Source organism: Anas platyrhynchos, chromosome 15, assembly GCF_047663525.1.
Source record: "Anas platyrhynchos isolate ZD024472 breed Pekin duck chromosome 15, IASCAAS_PekinDuck_T2T, whole genome shotgun sequence".
Classification (NCBI taxonomy): domain Eukaryota; kingdom Metazoa; phylum Chordata; class Aves; order Anseriformes; family Anatidae; genus Anas; species Anas platyrhynchos.
In genome coordinates, this window is record NC_092601.1 from 10,380,368 (window position 1) to 10,395,616 (window position 15,249).

At 43.6% G+C, this 15,249-nt stretch overlaps 2 protein-coding genes across 3 annotated transcripts in view; one reads left to right on the forward strand and one right to left on the reverse strand.

The window, feature by feature from the left end:
* The window catches only part of PDXDC1 (pyridoxal dependent decarboxylase domain containing 1), a 75,749-nt gene that overhangs the window by 38,810 nt on the left and 21,690 nt on the right, over window positions 1-15,249 (reverse strand). The gene's annotated exons all lie outside the window — the stretch shown is intronic.
* BMERB1 (bMERB domain containing 1) overlaps window positions 1-15,249 on the forward strand; it is a 68,379-nt gene that overhangs the window by 7,389 nt on the left and 45,741 nt on the right. The window contains exon 1 of one of the 2 annotated variants that reach the window (XM_027469015.3): window positions 7,489-7,734. The exons of the other annotated variant lie outside the window; for it this stretch is intronic. Within the exon in view, the coding sequence (XP_027324816.1) occupies window positions 7,611-7,734 (124 nt within the window). The 5' untranslated portion in view covers window positions 7,489-7,610. Of the gene's footprint in view, window positions 1-7,488; window positions 7,735-15,249 lie in introns of those variants that run through there. 2 annotated transcript variants of the gene reach the window in all.

A 15,249-nucleotide genomic window follows, 5' to 3' on the forward strand; every position in this document is an offset into this window, starting at 1 on the left:
TATAAAATCTCAAGCACCCAAAGACTGTGCTCTCCCTTAATTTCAAAGTTGCATTGTGAACTCACATTCAATTGCCATTCCACTATGATCAAAGTTACTGTAATCCAGTATAAACAAGAACAAAGAATGCAGATTGCATATCTGTATGGTCATTGCATACGCTCTTCAACAGCATTTGCCCTAACAAACCCCACCTTCCTTTTTTTTATTATTAATTTACTAGTTAATTTAGTTTATTAATTTAATGTGGCAGTACCCAAAATGCTTGCACCATATATCCAGATAGAAAAACAGACATCCAAAGAGAATGGTAAAATGCATCATTTCCCCTGCGAGTTTAGGGAAAGACAGTTGGGAAGTGGTGCTATAAAGCAACAAGGGGAAAAGGACAGCAAGTTGGAGTCTGTTTACATTCGTGTTCTTTGTAATCCAATGTGATGTGGTACACCCATGCAAATGCTTCCCTCTGCCAGGAGAAGAAGACCTTAAATGCAGGATCTTGATGCAGTCACTCTTGTCCATTTTAGACTACAGCAGATTAAATCAAAGAAAAACCAAGAGGGATTATGAATATATAACCTAGTAGGTAGTTCAGTCACCAGCGATATATAGAGAGAGGATATGCAGTTCCCAGCTCTGTTACTCTACTTCATCCAGTTACAACAGAAATGAAATACATAAGCACTCAGATGGCTGTGATAAATTCAGTGCCTGGCCCATATGGACTCACAAAGCATGCACACTGAGTTCTGTGCCACATGGGATCCTTTATCTGTGGAGGAAGTGTCAGCTTTGTTCTGAGTTGTGTCTCCTTTTATAGGGTATAATTTGGCAGCTGGGTAAAATAAGGTACAAGATTCTTGCCTGGAATCAGTATATATGTATCTTACTATAAGTAAGATGTACGCTTAGGGTGTGTATACACAGGAATAAACCCCCACACTATTACTGCTTTCATTTGTCAGGAAAGCAGCCTTCCTCTCATGGCAGCAAGATTTAGAAAAGAAAATAAAGCTAGGAACTGAAGTTCTCCATCTCTAGTCTTTTACTTCCTCTTGTTCTATGCTGACCTTGAGACATCCAACTCTGTAAACCTGCTGCCTGTGGTATCCTTACCTTACCATTGCTCATACCTCTCTGAGGTCAATACCACCTTTATTTAATCATTAGGGCTGTTCAGCTACTTCCATCTCATGCATCACATATTTTACATCCAAAATATAACAAGATTGTTAGCTGTACCTGATTTCCCACGATACACCAATGACACTGAAGGATTTTACATTAGTTCTATGCTTAGCTCAGAGTGGCCATCATACAGTACTGAATTATTATGTGCTCCTAGTAACTGCACAATAGGATATGGCAATTACGTATGTGGTGTTTTGCTTACTGTTTTTGAGCAGAAGTTGAAATATCAATGCAGTACAGGTCCTCCAGCACTGAAGGCCACGTTTGGAGAGAAGTTCAAGCCATAAGGAAACCCTTTCAGAATTCAGGGCTGAGCTTCCAGTTCCAGTGAAGGTGGTAGCAAAATGCTCCACAGAAGAAATGGACATGTCTGTTATGACACAAGTGTAGTGCAGCACATACACTTCATGGGAACATGAATCAGCAAGGCACTGACACAGTCTTTGTGTGCACTGCAGCTTGCACGCAGTTCTGAGCTGTGTGTGTAAGTCCCAGATTTGTGTAGGTAAAACAGAGGCTTACAGAAAGTCACCTTTAAACTTTGGACTAAGAGAAATGAGAGGCTCAGAACCTACAAGAAACCTGTTTGGGGGAGCATGTGCAGTGTTTGCAAATTTTACGTAGTATAGTTACTACTCTAAAATGATCCTGCCCACAAATCCACTTCAGTATTACTGAATTCCACAGTGTTTGCAAGTCTCCTAAAATGTCCCACACCAATTTATCTCACCATCTAAATTTTCTGGTCAAACATCTGTTTTTCTATGTAGCCATGGCCACTCATCACAGATACAAAAGCCACCTGCACAGTAATGACTCACCTGCACAACAGTCAGTCCAGTCATATGGACTGATTCCAAACACCAAAAATAAGACTGTTACATGGAAGACTTCACCACCCATGGTATTAGTAACATCTGACAGATGCTGTAACAGCTTTTTCTGTAAAATTTGTACCTTAAAAGGAGAGTGAATGTAGAAAGAATCCACTAAGACAAAAATAAAGCGTGAAGGAAAAGAGTTTAGAGAAGTAAGTTCCTGAAGTCTGTGTTATGGTCACAACTACAGCCATTGGTCTGTGCAGATTGTGTCCATTTTTTCTGCAAGAAATATTTGCCCTGTCTCATCTGCCAGTGCATCTCCTGAATTTGTGCTGTGTTTTCTCACCTTGTATACCAAAAATAGCTGAGATAAATCTACAGAAGTGGGAAGCTCTGTGGCAGCTTTAATAGTCTCCATTATTCACCTCCCAGGAACTGTTGCAAATAGACTCTGCACATGTACAGATACAATTGTTAAACAGACCTAAGAACTTACCACAGCCTCACCTGAAATATACCTTAAACGAGCCAAATATTTAACAGGAGGTAACCAACCTGGACTGTGTTTTGGGAGCTCAATCCTGCAAGGTCTGTCTCAATATTCAGTGCAGCCTCAAGCCCATGATACCAGGTACTGATCATGAGCACTAACAGCCTGAGGGTAAAGCTCCCACTCAGAAGAGTGTGCTATGAGTTTATAGACTGCTTTTTAAGCGTTAGCCTGTTTTCAGATAGAAAAGCGAGTACGTACCACTCCTACCTAAAGTAACCTAAATACTTGCTTGGTCAGACCCAGCTTTAGAGGATAGATCTCCAAATCTGCATAAAAGATAGGCAGTCAGATGCTGTAGCTCCAGTGCCACCAGCTAACATCTACTGCACACAAGTCAAATCATAAGCATCAGTATACAGAGATTTAAAAAGATAGCATTTTTTTTTCCTAGAAAAACAGTGTCCAGGACACAAAGTACTTTCATTTAGTTTGATCCAGACATTGGGAAGCCTGTCACATCTAACCCAGAATTAGTGCCACACTGTTCACTAAAATTTGCCATTAATTGCTTGTCCTTTGCTTCCGTAACTCTGCTAGAAATTCAGCTATGGAGAGACAGTAAGACATTAAATATATAGTCCATTTTTTCGGTGTGCATGTTTGATAAAACAATTAGAGACACACAAAAAAGAGTATTACATTCATACAATATTTCACAGGGATACATTAATTAAAAAGGATGACATTTAATAGTGTTTAGGTAGAAATACTTACAAACAAATATTTGGATCACCACCTTGCCCCAGACTCACAAAATTAATTCAAAACACCTTGGTTGCCTTTTAACAAGCTCATTAGAATGCTTTGCTTGTCTGCAATACACAGCACTTTTAGGCTAGAGATGCACCTTTCTATCCTGACAGAGATGTAGGATAGCTATGGAAAAAGATCAGAATCCTGGTTACTTAGCTGCAGCTATGGTGAATTATTTATGAAGTTACTTTAGCCTAAAAATTATTTTTAAAGGAATGGTTCATGTATAGAAAGGCTGTAATTCCAAATAAATAAATAAGCATACAAACGGTGCTAACTAAACACGAGCTAGGATTCAGAAAAAAGGGAATGACATAATAAGAACTTGCACTGGCTTTTGAGGCCAGGCCCTTATTCAGCCAAAGCTGTACTGCAGCAGATCCTCTTTCAAGTACAGAATGGCATGGCCAGGGCTTCCAAGAAGTCCTTCATGCTCCCATGAAATCAAAGGTAGTAACTACACTAAGAATGTATTTTCTGTATCAAGGACACTGCTGTGATTTTTAGCTATCCCATTCCTCTTTTTAATTAGGATGGTATTTAATTATAACTCTGAAAAGCAAATGAGGTCTACTTTGGTCTAATACAGATCTCTTAAGGAGACTGGTAATACAAATGTCTAAGACATAGACTAAGAATGACACAGACCTGATTGTTGCCCTGTGATAACGAGTCTGTGATACAACAGGGTCCCACTGACTCAGATGAGCCCACACTGTGCTGGGGACACCCACAAACAAACCCTTTTTCCCCACTCTGTAAAGCTGTTTGTGTAGACTGGCCGTAATGACTTGGGAAAAGGTGTTATGTAAAGGACAGATTTACCGCTACAGCTCCCAGGACAGCGCACTCCAACACACTACATCTCATGACATAGCCACAGTTGCATGCCATAGGACACAACTGGGTCCTTGAAAGAGCCCTGATTTGGCTGAATTTCAAGCAGATAATATTCATTCTTACTTTTATAGGGATAGTGCCCTACAACAACCCTATTGTGTTATGGGCTTGTATAGGTTCTTTAGTGCAGTTGTGGCCCTCTTTGTCTTCATCCCACAGCCTGTCTGCTGCATAGGATCATGCAAGGGAGGAAGCATCAGGGAAGGTAAGTGAGTGCCTTCCTAAATCTGTTTATCAGGTTTTCCAACAGGTAAGCATTTTCCTGTAATGCTCACAGCCTTTCACCTGTGCCAGGACATTTTTGTGCTATGCATATGCCTGGCAAGCGAGATCTGGAGGTGGCAGAGAGGCTGTAGCACGGCAGTGTGATTGTGTGCAGGCTGACAGCCCCCCAGGGCTCCTACACATTGCTGGAACAGTCTGTGGGATGTGGGGTCAGGGCTGTGCAGGGTACCAGGAATAACTGGGGAAATGCTAAAGATGTGGAACTACAGAGAATCCTAAGAGCTGAGGGATGAAGATTGAAGAGGAGGTATTTTCACAGGGAAACAGGATTAACCATGACATCAGATATCAAAGAATTTTGATAACTCCTCCAACACAGAGATGTTCTTAAGTCTTGGTGTTTAAAAAAAATGTTATAGGACAGATTCATAGGAGTCCCACAACCTGCACTATGCAAGTAATCAAATCACATGGGCACAGTGCCTGTTCTGTCATGGTAATTATGGATCTGGGTATTTATGCCTACAAAAATGGAATAAATATGCATAATCCACTTAATTTTGTTTCATCAGCTGAGCTGCAGCTTTTTTATTATAATGATAAATAAATGAAAACCCTGGGCAGAAATGTAACACTTTTGTTATTTCTGTGTTAGAATGACTGTCCAATCTGACAAAGAACAACACCCCTGACTTCTGCCTCTGCTGTAGCCTCAGACTCTCAAAGCAGCTCTTCAGAACCCTCCTGGTTTACAAGGTGTGCCCATAAAGGCAGGAGAGCTCTGAGAACTTCAGGCTGAGCAGTCTTAGGTGCTTGAAAGGCTCCTGGAAAGCAAAGAAAGCATTTTCCCCCATATGATTTAGAAGTTGTACCGCTGTTAAGAATTTTGCCTGAGTAAAGTGTGCCTGTTATATATAGCATTGTGTCTCTGTGCGGCGTCAGTGATGTACAGGGGAGGCCAAAAGAGCACTAGATAGGAGCGTGGCTTTGCCAGCTGCTGCTGACCAGCTACGGCTCCTGATGGCAGGACTCAGATGAGAAATGGGAAGAGAATGAAAGCAATCAGAGGAAATGACCACAAGAGCAAAGTGCACTTCTGTTTTTCTGCCACGCATTATCTACTGAGTAGTGAGAAGAGATCTCAGTTTTTATGTTTTCTTCCTTAGCAGTCCTTCAGCAGAAGAAAACCAACCTTTCCAAGCAGAGGAATGCATACGTACTGCTGAGTGAACTGAAAGGCATCATCAGTAGGGGATCGTCCCCATCAGTAGGGGAGAAATTTAATTCCACGTGTGAATGCAGCAGTGAAAATGCTCTGAAGTTGCAACTGCAAAAATGCTGACTTTAGAACATCAGCAAAATAACTGCAGTGCATTTAGGCCCCAGACTTTCAAACATTTTGGGTCAAATGAACCCATGTGGACTGCTTCCACATGCCTGCTCTGAAGTGTAACAGCCTAAAAGACTGTGCTCTTACTGGATTTTGTGACTTTTTCAAAGGGGGCAGTTGAAAACTTTCTAGTTACAATAAATCACCTTATACATTCTTTGTTTTACGTAATTAAACTTGGTGCGTCCCATTTACTAATTAGTGGGTGTTCTTCTCCCATGCTATCAAATTCAGAGCTTTAAATACTTGCTTATTTCTAGGATAATTCCTCCATCTCTTAAACAAAGCACTTAGATTACAATAATCTAAAACCTTGAAGGGATGGATTTAAGCTAAACAGTTCTCAGGTCCACCAAAAAAATTGGCCCTTTCTCCCTAATCAGCCTGTTTCCCTTAGTCCAAGTCTCATCCAGATCCCAGATGGGCTCTTGTCTTCCTCCCACACTTGTGTTCCTCACTTCTACTACTGAGTCAGTCCAGCCCACCCCAGCAGGCAGCTGCACTGTCACCCAAAATCAGCTGTGCAGAGTGCTGCCACCAGCTTTCCTGCTTGACTCACAGCTTTGTTTGGGCTTCATCTCCAAAGGCCAAAACCATCGCGGATGGAGCATTGCACAGTCAACAAGAGCTCTCCAAGCAGGTCTGGTGCACAAACCATGGCAAATCCCTGCGGAGCACAGCTGACAAGGAGAAATCACTGTGCCCTGCACATCTTCCAAAATATTGTCTAGCTCATTTTAATTTGGTAGCAATTTGTTAACAGCTCTCAGGAGAACAAAATTAAATACAATTTCATTGTTACAGTTTTAAAACCGATGAGGAGGTTCTCTCTCCTCTAACATGTAAAGCATGACCCCTAAACACAACTGTTCATGAGTATAGCAAAAACATGCATCGGTCCAACTAGTAAGTACGTCACTGAGTATAGCAGTAGTGCTTTTGTAGCACTGAGGGTTGAAGGGCAAGGCAAAGTTTGTAGGCAAAGGTATGTGACAGACGAACTTTCATGCACCCAGTGTGTATTCAGCATTACCAGTACACCACTGCTCATAAACCAGGCACGGAGTGCTACAAACCCTGATTTACTGAGGGGCACTGGGCAACCTGTCTCAACTCCTGCTTCATCATCTCTACATAAGACATAACGATACCACACATGATAAAATGCAATGGGATTTCACCAGGAAAAGTACTCCGTAACTGTAAAATGCTGTTGAGGGATTTGATCCATAAGATCCCCCCTCCAATAAAACAAATAACAACATCAACAACAACAACTATCACTGCATTAGTGCTTCTTGCACAGTCCTTTCCTTCTCTTCTAATCGCAGGACGCTGCATAAGCAACAAAGCTCCGTGTTTAGGAGAAACACCAAACCTCACCGCTTGTTGGGCTGCTGTCCTGGGGCTTTTGCTTGGGTGAGGGTGGGATGAGGGACATGCCTCTGGGGGCAGGTCCGTGGGGCAAGGCGTGGGGTGGAAGCAAGGGGTGAGGATGCAGAGGGTGAGGATGCAGGGGCTGTGGGAGCAGGGGGTGAGGATGCAGGGGAGGAAGATGCAGGCGGGGAGGATGCAGGGGGTGCCTCTACCTTTCCCCGCCCGCCTCCCCCGGCCCAGCCCCGCACTGAGCATGTGCACGGCGCCGCTGCCTGCCCCCGCCGGCCCCCGGGGAGGGGTTGGAAGGATCGGAGGGCTCGGCAGCATCGCATCGCTGCCCGGCCCTGCGCCTGCGGGGGGCTCCGGGGGGTGGGGGGGGCTCGGGAGAGCGGCGGGGACCATGGAGCTGCGGAGGGCCGTGGAGCTGCGGAGGGCCATCTCGGCCGGCACGGAGGCCGAGAGAGCCGTGAGGCGCTACGGGGCGCTGGAGGAGACGGAGTGGAAGGCGGAGGCGCTGGGGAGAAGTGAGTGGGGCCTGCCCGGGGGCGCTGCGGGGGGTCCTGCCCGGCTCCGAGCGCACCCCCGGGCTCCGAGAGCAGGGGCAGGTGGCGGGGTGAGGGGGGCTGCCCCCGGCCGGGGCCGCTGTGCTGTGGCAGCGGGGGCTCCGGTGTCCCCTGGTGAAAGGGAAGGGTGGCCGCACGTTAGGTCTCCCTCGCTGCTTGCTAGGTGGGGTTTCATACCTGGCTTTTCATAAATGGGTAGCCTGTAATACACCAGCTTTGAAAGGCGCGGATGGCAACCGCGTTATTCGCCCTCATTATCTCCGGCAGAGGGTACAGCGCTACGGAGGGTACAGCGATGCAGCGCGATGTATTTAGGAGCTCCACTCATGCCTTTGGTGGAGCAGCTTTGCTGAAATCGTAATTTTCCAGCTAACAACAAGTGACATAACCTGTCCAAAGTGCTGGTGGAAAGATAAGTTAAAAGATAAACAGTTGCCAATCCGAGTTATCCTCAGGACCTTGTCTTCCCTGATTCACGAGGGTTATTCTGTTTGCAGGACTATCTTCTGTACAACCCAGTAAACCCCTCTCATTGGCAAGGTAACCACTGAGGCAAGAAATCTTACTAACGATCACAAAAAGCTCTGTGCTACTATAACGAAAAATATTTTCTAAGTTACAGCAAGTGTTTGTTTAGGTCACGGGAAGAAAAGCTTTCTGTGCATGTGCTGGGATATCGTAATCTTTGCTGATACCAGGCTTGCCGATACTCTTGTTTCGCGATCTATCTGATGTGAATCATGAAGACTCACCTGGATGCCTTTTAACATCCTGGAGCTTTGCAGCATCCCGGTAGCAAATTTTTGCCAGCACTTCTGCTATGTTCAGGCTTCTCAGCTACTGCTGTGTTTGTCAGGCTCTGTTCTGGAATCATATTTTACCTTTGGGTTTGGTTTTTCAAGAATATGTTGCTGTCTGCCATATGCTGATGACAGAGGTGTAACTTTCCCACTCCAGTGCTTCAGTTGCAGTGTTGGTTTTGTTGCAGTGCCTGGCACACGTTCAGCACTGAATAACTCCCCACTTGCTAAAATGGAATCGAAGACTGAAATTGCTGTTGCCTGAGCTGGTTGACTCAGCTGCGTGCAACAGTTTTGGAGGTCCTCTGACATGATACAGACTTGTGCTTGTCTTATTCTCATAAATAAGTCTGGTTTTGTTGCAGAGTCAGCTCACAAACTGAGTGCAGTGCAGTGCCTGTAATAATAATAACTGGTACCTGGAAGTGACAGGAAGGTTACATCTTGCAAGTTTTGGACAAAAGATCATCTGTTTGGCAGAGGGGAGTGCGGAGGCTGAGGGGGAGGACTGATCTGCTCAAAAATGTGTGCTCAGCATTGAACTTCCACCCAACTCACAGCTTGACCTGGTACCAGGGTGGGCTGTTGGCAGGGCTGGAACCAAGTGTCCAGGTGTTCGCACCCTGGCTCTGCTGCTGAGCTGCCCTTCTACACACTAGATTCGGTTTAGTGAGAATATTTTTGTACGTGTATAACAACGTAGATGTAGAATAAGAAGTAATCTAGAGGCTGTCTGCTCTTTGAGAAGTAGAAAATTATTATATTTAGAGTTTGCTACAGGAGCAATTGCTTTGTTTGTTTGTAGGCTTCAGCCAAATACTGTGGAAATGCTTTTTATGGTAGCTGTTATATGATCTCATGTCTCTTTCCTATTTTAATGCTAAAACTGACTTCTGGTCAAACGTCTTCATTGATTAAAAATAAAGAGATCTTACTATTTGCTTTATTGCTTCCTTACAGCATAGGTCCTGAATTGCATGGCACCACGACAGTAATCTCCGGAAGGTCTGGAAAAAAGCTGAAAAAACATCATCTGCTTTTCAGTAATGTCATCAGTTAGCCTTTGGTATTTGCGTATCAGTCTAAATATGAAATGCTTAGTGGTATTATTAATGAAAGCAGGAGTCCATTAGTGCATACAGGTTTGCCCTCTTTACTCTGACGATTTGTGTTGTCTTAAACCAGAATCTCTGTGGAGGCAGAACTTGTTAGGTACCTGTACAACAGTCTGCACAATACAATGCTGTTTCCTGGCTGGTGCCTTTGCATGCAAGTGTTGTTGTCTCACAAGGAAACGCACATCTTGATTACGTCAAGTTTTGGTAGTTGTTAGTTTCTACTTCATCTGTTAAATGGAGAGGGGAGCTTTGTGTTAACATCTCTAACTGTGGCATAGAAAGCATTGCTGGTTATTGGCTTTAACACAGACGAGTTACTTCACAGCTGTGAAGCATAGTATCAGGCACATTTCTATTGTACAGTGCTCTCTTTCAGCCAGATTATCCGTGCTTCTTCTGTTCTACCATAACTGAAGATCTGATGCCCTTACATCCCAAGAGGGATCTCCAGTGGGTTTGCATGCACAAATACAAAGTAGGTTGTTTGAAGTCTGTTCTTTAACAAGACATTGGAGCCGCCTTCTTTACATACTGCTTACCATGTACTGAGCAACTCATATGTTTTCTAGTGCATACATGTTCAATACAGTCAGGCTTGTCCACTGAATGACTGCGATAATGTGGCTGAGCCTTTTCAATAAGTGATCTTTATGATATAGTCTCAAGGAGTCTGCTGTGAAGCAGAGCATTCAAGCATTTTGGTCAGTCCTTATTATCAAGTGCACAGCTTCATTTAGAATCATCTGTCTTGCCGTCGGCAGGGACTCGTAAATGCCCTGATTAAATAACTGCATGCCGTGCCAGGAAAATCGCCACAAAGAAATGAAGCAGTTTTTTCACCAGCCTTTTAAACATTGCATTTCTGCTTAGCTTTTCTTCCTCTTTCAGTTAGTATGAGGTATAGAAATAAATTCAAAATGCAAGGTGAATGTCTCAGCTTCAGTCAGTATAAAGAAGCAGAAAACCCAGAAAAATGCAAAAGATTATTTTTGATGCAATTTAGTACACCATGAAATTATTTTCATTTGAATGGTAACTGGCTATGAGCTGCCACCCCTATTGCAAAGATCCCCCTTTTCAATTGTTTTTGAGTATGAACTGGCAATTAGGGGGAAGGGGGCCTCAGACCAGCACTGAAGACTGCAGTAGCACAGACAGTGGTCTTGTAGCCAGGTCTTTTCTCTTTGGTTAGGAAAGGGTGAAGAAAAGGCATCTGTGAATGCCCTGGGTTCGGGCGCTTGCTTTATCTACTGGGAACTACTTGTGTCATCATTAAGGCCTGATCTTCTTATCAGAACAGGATGACTACCTCCTAGGACAGGATCTAGCTCGTGATGTTTCAATGTTGCTTCTTAACACTTTATAATCATTTGAAGAATGTCTGTTGCAACATTACAAATAATCAAGTGGCAACGGAGAAATACATTTGTCTTGCATAGCAAAGATTGCACAGATAGAGTCCTGTGACATCTACCTGTCATTCTGATCACCGAAGAGTAATTAGGATGGATTTGTATTAATCAAGTGCCTGTAGGTATTTGTCAGAAAGCAGGTAAATGTCAATTTGTTCTTGAATTTTTGTGTCAGCTTGACGGCATTTGGAGATTTAATAGCTCTGTATATCTAGCGTGGACATACTGGATAGTGTGTTGGTTCTTGTGAGACTTCAAACGCACTCCTGCACCTTCATGCTGTATCTGTCCCACGTGACTGTAGAAAAGCAAATTTGTTTGACTCTTAACAAAGGTGGCTGCAGTCTTGATACTTGGTGCGGTGACAACTGGATGTCCTCACTCTTTCTGTCCTGCCTCATGAGAGGGAAGGGTGACTTGCATTGTCCCATTACACAGAGAAGGCCCTGAGAAATGTGGTTAGAAAGATGCAGTGGTGCTCTGGGCTGTCAAGACAGGAACTGCAGAACAATGCTGGGCATTCAAGAGTGTTAGCATGAGGGACGAAGGGGCTGAAGTTACTACCCACCCTCCCAGTTAAATCCAAACCTGTGTCAGTCACAGCTGTTTCTACCATCTAGCAGTTAAGTATTCAAACACATACCTCTACACCTTCTTCTGTGATGCCCCACAGACCATACAAACTGTGTATTTCAGTACCTCTGGGTGCATTACTGATGAAATACTGGTTAGTAACAGGATGAACCGTGACTCTTAGAGCAGCTACTTCCATGTGCTACTTAAAGTTGGTCTCCAGAGCAGAACCCCTTGGAGATGCACTTTCCTGTCTGGTGAGTCTCCCTATCACATGCGTTTTGTGCTTCCTTTGCTTTTCTACCTAGCTATGGGCTATGCATTTCCAAGGCTTCTCAACAAAAAGGGCAACAAATTTACTCCCTAACTTGTTCCATGGTTCGGAACATAATTGTATCCTGACGATACCTTTGTATCCTACACAGTACAGCCTGACCTACAAAACACAAACAAACAACTACTCCAATCTCATCAAAGTCAAAGGGGCTAGTTGTAGCAGAAATCTGGCTAATTCTGGATGCTATCAGGGGCAACCCGGCAAAAAAGAGACGTTGGTTGCTAATGCAAAATAGTCAGGATCTTACTGCTCTGCCATCTAGTTGCACATCAGCAAAGGCATTTCTCTCTGCTGCAATGCTCGTAAATCAGAGGGTTAATGACTCCCAAAGTCTCTGTGCCCAACTGTGTGTACCAAGTAGGAAATGAACACTTAAGTGTGTAATGCAGTGTTTATATCCAAACCAGTGCCCATCAATAATTTCTGGAAATGATGAGGCTCAAGTGCCATATTTGAGAATGTTGCTCATGATTTTTTGTATTTCCTTTAAAGATATTTTACAGAGAAAATGCATTAGACCTGGAAAGTAGGACACTTTGAACCGCACACATCATCTATGCTGCTGGTAGCCTGTGGGATTATGGATTCAGTCTCTGTAATTTTTCTGATTATGTTCAGTAAGTGATCCCTTAGTTGCCTAGCATGTTTTCATCAGAGTAACCACTTTTTAGAACGTATGTGTGTGTCTCGAGGGTGCTTTATAAAATAGGATTAAAATTTGCATTTGGGATTGGGCATGTGCTGCAAAGTACTGTGTATCGTGCATGAAGTTTCTGGAATTTTCTTGTAGTTACTGAGCACTGTAAAGGTTGGAACTCAGCAATCCTGAATCCCAAAGTGCTTCTTCTCTGTAGCTGAATACGTTCCTTTTTCATAGAAGCCTTCCTTAATACAATAGTCCCAGAGACTCAACGAGTAAATAATGCTAATTCGTTTCCATGAAACACGTTCTGTTATCTAACTACATAAATGATACAGTACAAATGCATTCACAATCCAAAGATGAAAAATGCATGCTTGGAGGGCAAACTATACGAAATCACCAGGAGCACTGTTGGATAATTATTAGTTGCCCTTCAGGATCAGCATTGAAACATTAATTATCAACATTTTGTCAGCTCATAAAGGGCAAAATGTTTGAGAAAATAATCTCGAGAGAATTCATCATTAAATGAGGATGAATGATTTTCAACGAGACAGGTGGCTCATTGCTAAACTCTAATGATTGCAAACACTACCAAAATGTAAGAGGTAATTTGTTACTGTAAGAACAATAGTGGTTTAAGGATCTTTTTGCTGCCCTGAACCTTCCCCCCTACCCAAGAAGCCTTTACTGATTAGGGATTTAAGAGTTTTTCTACAGGCACATTTGGTTTTTATATACTGATAAAACTGGCATAAAAGATTCTCATTATAAAGTGATTTAATGGTTTTGTTATTTTTTGAAGAAAAAAACTTCCAAAACCAGAAGAGGCATTAACAGCTCATTCTACCACGTAAGTCCTTTCAGTACACAAAGCCAAAGTAAATTTTAGAGTAATGTTACTGAAGCCAAATGAGCAAGACAGTGACCTGGCCTCCCTGCAAAATGACAGAGAAGTTTGACTAACATTTTCTTAAATACAAACAAAATGCGGTTGTGACTTCATTGACATCAACTGAAATTTCCCCAGTGATTTCAGTGAAAGAAAAACTGGGCTCTGTGTGTTTGTCTCCTGGAGTCCTGTTCACCTTGATTCTCTTTAGAAAGCTCTGAGGGGGAGTCTGGAGGCTGAATCAGTTCCACAAGGATTCCCCTGGGGACCGGTGTCCGGCTGCTCTGAGTTGAGCCGCCCAGCCCTCACCTCTGGCTGGGCAAGTCCTGCAGAGTCTCGGCAGGTAGTGGTGAGCATTTGCACCAGCAGGGGCAATGCCATTTCGATCTTGTCTCTGAGCAGTGAGTGATTAGCTAATAGATTGGAGTCCCTATGGTGAGCGGCTGGCCCTCAAACTGTGTTTCACAGAAGAGGAAGCCAAAGAAATTAATTCAGTTACGCAGTTGTGCCCTCTCTCCCCTCATCCAAACTCTAGTTTCTGCCTTCTCTCATCTTCTACTATGAGTGTTTCCTCTGGGCATTGTGTCTGGGAGGGGACTGAAATTATTGCAGTTTGGCAGACTCTAAGAAACAAGGCAGAGACATTTTCCTTCAGGCTGGTACTTGTCTGTAGCACAGACAAAGTATGTGGAATGTTATAGCAAAGGACACAGCCAAGAAAATCAAGATCCATTTGCCTCTGCCTTTTGGTAAGGTGCTGAAATGTGTTGCAATTATAGCATTTCTAGCAGTGATTTCCTACACAAAGAGAAGGTGACAGCCAGCTGTCCGTTTGTGTCGGTGGCAGAGATAGACTGCTGCGTGGCCTTTGGGTCCTCACCTCAGAGACCTCCAGGGAGGCAGTCAGCTCAGCCTCACGTCAGCCCAGTGTGAGCTGTGAGGAAGAATGTATTAGTATATTTAAAGAAAACTGAATCAAAATGAAGGATGCCAAAGCAGTTAACTTGGTGAAAACAGAGGTGGCTAGAGAATGACTCCACTTCTGCAGATGAAAGGCAAATGCAAAAGAGATTTGAGTGCCAACTGTCATCATTGTATTTTGTGAGGTGAAGAGATGGGGCCTGTGCTGCTTTACAGGAGCACACGCTGAGGAAGAACCAGCTGGTTTGGGATCTGCTGGCTCCATGGGCTCTGGTGGTTCCACCTTTAAAGAAGGGCCCAGATTTTACCTGGCTCCCTGGAAGTGCTCTGCCCTGTATGTTAGGGAGCAAGGCCCTGGTATGATTCTCCTCAGCCTGGCCTTCTGCTTTGCTACTGGACTGTGCACCTTGTACGCCAGGGGGCTTGGCAATACCAACATCCAGCCCCCTGAGAAATTACCAGCCTTTTCTCCTCTGAAATGTGAAACTCCTCTCTGGGCTTCTGAGGAGCATCTTCTCAATATTTAATCACTTGCTGGAGTGGGAATCTGTTATGTGAAGCAATTTATTTAGTGTCTAAAGCAATTCTCCATACCAGTATCACTTTGGCCTTTACTGGATTAGACTCAGATGTTTATAATATTTATCAAATGGTTTTAAGGGTGCCTAAAATTATCTACCAGCTGCTAGGCAGATGTTTAGAGCACTGTTAGACAACTGTGTTATTAGAGTATCACATCACAGAGAACAGAGAAAGAGAGAAACACACTTTCTAGTACAT